The following is a 5,898-nucleotide window of genomic DNA, read 5'->3' on the forward strand; positions in this document are numbered from 1 at the left end:
AGTTATTTACAAACCATGAATAAATAAGTAAAGTGTAGTTATTATCAATTTTATTTAAGTTATTTACAAATCATGATTAAATAAGTAAAGTGTAGTTATTATCAATTTTATTTAAGTTATTTACAAATCAGAATTATTAATACGTTCATTTTATTTTTATTATCAATTATTTATTGATTTTATTATTGTTTTTAAACTTTGAATTAACTTTATTATCTTTCACTCGTGTTAACTTTCTCTAATTATTCTAAAATACAATAAGAAGATATTTGGGCAGCTGGTTGTTGACGAATTAATACAATATTGAATTTTTATTGCGTAAAAGCTTGATTTGCATATAAATATCAGATATTTATGCTGTTATGTTGCTTATATTAAAAAAAAATGATCAGCCTACCTCTCAATGCCTGCCAAACGAGATTTGTACTTTTGCGAGAGTAGACAGCCTCCACCCCAAGCAGCCTGTAGAAATATATTAAATTCGTACTGTGTTTAAACCCTAACTAGTTGAAATTTCGAATGCCAGAATTGTCAACTTTCCTTAGTTAATTGCAGTATAAATTATATTGCACAGCCAGACATTTAAAATAGTGTATAATGAAAGCTAAATTTAAAGTCATTATAACAAAATTTTAAAAAAGAAAACAAAAACTTCCGACAAATTGATAACGTATATTTAATTTACCTTTAAATCGTTTGTGAAATTTGTTGATTTTACGCGAACTTAATATGCATTTTTATTCAATATGACGCTTTAATTTCTCATTAAGTAAAGACGATTTTTACAAGAGTTAAGCAGCCTGTAACTACAACAATAAATTACATTATAAAATATAAAAGGCGTACGTTATAAAAATGTTTTGTTGAAGTAATTCAAAACGAACACACACATATTGTAATTGCAATCATAACATCCAACTGGTTTTGACTCCAGCCAACTACATTCAGTAGTTGATCAGCTTATATTCAAACAACAACGTTTGTTCAAACAACCGAGTTGTCTTGACTCCAACCAACCACATTCAGTAGTTGATCAGCTTGTGTTCAAACAGCCGAGTGGTCTTGACTCCAACCAATCACATTCAGTAATTTATCAGCTTATATTCAAACAACAAAGTTTGTGGAAAGAACCAAGTGGTCTTGACTCCAACCAACCACAGTTAGTAGTTGATCAGCGTATATTCAAACAACAAAGTTTGTTCAAACAACCAAGTGGTTTTGACTCCAACCATCCACATTCAGTAGTTGATCAGCTTGTGTTCAAACAACAAAATTTCTTGAAACGACCAAGTGGTCTTGACTCCAACCAACCACAGTTAGTAGTTGATCAGCTTATATTCAAACAACAAAGTTTGTTGAAACAACCAAGTGGTCTTGACTCCAATCAACCACAGTTAGTAGTTGATCAGCTTATATTCAAACAACAAAGTTTGTTCAAACAATCAAGTGGTTTTGACTCCATCCAACCACATTCAGTTGTTGATCAGCTTGTGTTCAAACAACAGTTTGTTGAAAGTTTACACCATAAAATTGTCAAATGTTTCTTGTTCTTACTTTTCATTCCACGAAATATAGATAACTTATATTATCTTGACCTTTGACTTATTGCCACTATTCGATTGACGTCTACATCATGCACAGTTCTGGAATAAATATTGTAATTTATGTACTAAAACACTATAAGTAAAATTTTCCCGTTCACTTTGGCACAAACAATAAGTCAACTCTGAGATCTGCATTAGGAGGGTGTATTTACCAGTAAAAATAATCTTTTACATTTGAAATAACACAACAAAAGAAGTTACTCACATCTACATGAAGCCACATGTCGTATTTTTCACAGATGTCAGCCAGAGGATGAATAGGATCAAAAGCACCAAGCACCGTGGTTCCAACTGTACAGTTGACAAAAAACGGTCTTTGACCTTTGGCTTTTGCCTCACGAACTCTCTTTTCTAACTCTGCTGGAATCATTTTACCCCTGAAAAACACCTAACCGATTAATGAAAAAAAAGGATCTTATATTTTAATCATAACAAATGCTTAAAATGCAGGAAATTCAATGGTATAAAAATCTTTAGTCTACTTCCTATATCACAAATTCCTGTTCAAAAGTAAAAACATTTTATTGTCCACACTAAAGAATAACTTCTAAAAATACGATACTTGACTAATAGAATTAAATTATAACATTAACTACACCTAATGAATAAAAGTAATGAATCGGAACCAACTTCTGTCATATGTATGTATGCTTAAATAGATTACACAATGTTTTATAATTATGACCCAAACTCAACTGCCAGTTAAAATAAGATCTACTAAGAGTACAGCTAGTAGTGAGGTACTTCTTTTTCATTGTTCCCAGAGGTTACTTGTCCAAGAAGGTATCTTCAATAGGAAACTGATTCAGGTAACTTGATACTAAGTACCTCAAGACCAATCTTTTTCATTGTTCCCAGAGGTTACTTGTCCAAGAAGGTATCTTCAATAGGAAACTGATTCAGCTAACTTGATACTGAGTACCTCAAGACCAATCTTTTTCATTGTTCCCAGAGGTTACTTGTCCAAGAAGGTATCTTCAATAGGAAACTGATTCAGCTAACTTGATACTAATGGTCTTAAGGTGCTTAGTATCAAGTTAGTTGAATCATTTCTTTTTGGAGATACCTTCTTGGACAAGTAACCTCTGGGAACAATGAAAAAGAATGGTCTTTAGGTACTTAGTATCAAGTTAGCTGAATCATTTCTTTTTGGAGATACCTTCTTGGACAAGTAACCTCTGGGAACAATAAAAAAGAATGATCTTGAGGTACTTAGTATCAAGTTAGCAGAATCATTTCTTTTTGGAGATACCTTCTTGGATAATTAACCTCTGGAAAAATCATTTTCCTATTGGAGGCACCACCTTCGATGTGTGAACACGCGGAACAACAAACATGCAATCTGACTTTGTATTTTATGTAACTTCAAGTTTTGTGAAAGCATGGTTGTTCAAAAGTTCAAATCAAAAGGTAGTAACTTCATTGATGGCATACATTTATATATCACGTAATTCATACATTTATATGTCACATAACTCATACATTTATATATCACATAATTCATACATTTATATGTCACGTAATTCGTACATTTATGTATCACATAATTAATACATTTATATGTCACGTAATTCGTACATTTATGTATCACATAATTCATACACTTATATATCACATAATTCGTACATTTATATATCACGTAATTCATACATTTATATGTCACGTAATTCATACATTTATATGTCACGTAATTCGTACATTTATATGTCACGTAATTTGTACATTTATATATCACATAATTCATACATTTATATGTCACGTAACTCATATATTTATATATCACATAATTCATATATTTATATGTCACGTAATTCGTACATTTATATATCACATAATTCATACATTTATATGTCACGTAATTCATACATTTATATGTCACATAATTCATACATTTATATGTCACGTAGTTCATACATTTATATGTCACGTAACTCATACATTTATGTATCACATAATTCATACACTTATATATCACATAATTCGTACATTTATATATCACGTAATTCATACATTTATATGTCACGTAATTCGTACATTTATATGTCACGTAATTCGTACATTTATATATCACATAATTCATACATTTATATGTCACGTAATTCATACATTTATATGTCACGTAACTCATACATTTATATGTCACGTAATTCATACATTTATATGTCACGTAACTCATACATTTATATGTCACGTAATTCATACATTTATATGTCACATAATTCATACATTTATATATCACATAATTCATACATTTATATATCACATAATTCATACATTTATATGTCACGTAATTCGTACATTTATATGTCACGTAATTCATGCATTTATATATCACGTAATTCATACATTTATATATCACATAATTCATACACTTATATATCACGTAATTCGTACATTTATATGTCACGTAATTCATACATTTATATATCACATAATTCATACATTTATATGTCATGTAATTCATACATTTACATATCACGTAATTCGTACATTTATATGTCACGTAATTCATACACTTACATATCACATAATTCGTACATTTATATGTCACGTAACTCATACATTTATATGTCACGTAATTCATACATTTATATGTCACGTAACTCATACATTTATATATCACGTAATTCATACATACATTTATATGTCACGTAATTCATACATTTACATATCACGTAATTCGTACATTTATATGTCACGTAATTCATACACTTACATATCACATAATTCGTACATTTATATGTCACGCAATTTGTACATTTATATATCACATAATTCATACATTTATATATCACATAATTCATACAATTATATGTCACGTAATTGATACATTTATATATCACGTAATTTGTACATTTGTACGTGATATAACTTATCCTTCTAGCCTGGACTTAATAAACTCAACATAGCTGGAGAATCGACGTCAGAAACCATACATGAAGTATGTAGTACCGCAGAAATAGCAACCCCAGTTTGTCCATCACGAATATAGACTTATCTTAAATGCTTCAATATTTGCACGAGGTATGATTATTATCATATTAAATTATGTTATTGATGTATCAAGTAAACTAATATTCCAGTGCTCGTACATATTCCAAATTACACTGTAATTGGGGTAACTAATCTTTCATGGACACACAGAGATCTGTGATCGGAATGTGATGCCAAAGAAAACTCCTTCTGTACAGGCTTTAACGTATTAATGTTGAAAAATGAAAGGCCTATTTCTTACCTACGACTTGTCAACAGTATCTTTAACAGATGTTACAACAATACCTCTTAAATAAATGATGCCTCTATAGAGCTATATACAAACTAAACACAGCATACAACAGATACCAAGGATTCGCTTTATTAATCACACATTTTTCGTCAAATATATAATTATAAACAGAAAAGAAAACACCGGAAATATTTACATTTTCTCATTATATCGTTTCAATAGAAATGAATTCCGTAAAACAGACAAAACTTTTAGTCAGTGAAATGTTCTTAGAAATTCAGGAGTTTTGATTGTTGTTTTTTTCATGTTGATTATCAGCAACGTAACATTCTAACATTAATGATAATTAATAGAAGCATGGTTGGCGAGTATGAACTGTGAGTTAACATTAATGATAATGGACTCGAATTGTACTCCTTTCCTTAGTCGATCTTTCAACAAGAAATTATCTTTAAATCCTCGTTTGGTACCGTGAATCTTAAAAAGGAAAAAGGTGTTTAATGTTAGTTGTACGTAAGTTTTGTTACTCTTGAGTTTTCTTAAACTCATCAGATGAAAACGAAATAAAAGGTATCATTACACGCTTTTATCACAGTTTTATAAAATGACTCAAAACGTTAGTTTCATAAAACGACTCAAACTGTTAGTTTTATATAACCACTCAAACTGTTTGCCTTATATAACGACTCAACGTGTTAGTTTTATAAAACGACACAAACTGTTAGTTTTATAAAAAGAATCACATTGTTAGTTTTATATAACGACTCAAGTTGTTAGTTTTATAAGACGACTCAAACGGTTAGTTTTATAAAAAGAATCAAATTGTTGGCCTTATATAACGACTCAAAATGTTAGTTTAATAAAACGACACAAACTGTTAGTTTTATAAAAAAAATCACATTGTTTGCCTTATATAATGACTCAAAGTGTTAGTTTTATAAAACGAATCACATTGTTAGCTTTATATAACGACTCAAGTTGTTAGTTTTATAAAACGACACAAATTGTTAGTTTTATAAAAAAGAATCACATTATTTGCCTTATATAACGACTCAAAGTGTTAGTTTT

At 29.6% G+C, this 5,898-nt stretch overlaps 1 protein-coding gene across 1 annotated transcript in view; it reads right to left on the bottom strand.

Moving 5' to 3' along the window:
* The window catches only part of LOC106467064 (glutamate decarboxylase-like), a 44,452-nt gene that overhangs the window by 18,642 nt on the left and 19,912 nt on the right, over positions 1 to 5,898 (bottom strand). Inside the window, exons 6-7 of the mRNA XM_022395174.1 lie at positions 1,810 to 1,981; positions 398 to 462 (exon numbers count right to left, since the gene is read on the bottom strand). Coding sequence (XP_022250882.1) covers positions 398 to 462; positions 1,810 to 1,981 — 237 coding nt within the window. The remainder of the gene's footprint in view (positions 1 to 397; positions 463 to 1,809; positions 1,982 to 5,898) is intronic.

The sequence above is a fragment of the Limulus polyphemus genome, unplaced genomic scaffold, assembly GCF_000517525.1.
Source record: "Limulus polyphemus unplaced genomic scaffold, Limulus_polyphemus-2.1.2 Scaffold2474, whole genome shotgun sequence".
In the NCBI taxonomy this organism is placed as follows: domain Eukaryota; kingdom Metazoa; phylum Arthropoda; class Merostomata; order Xiphosura; family Limulidae; genus Limulus; species Limulus polyphemus.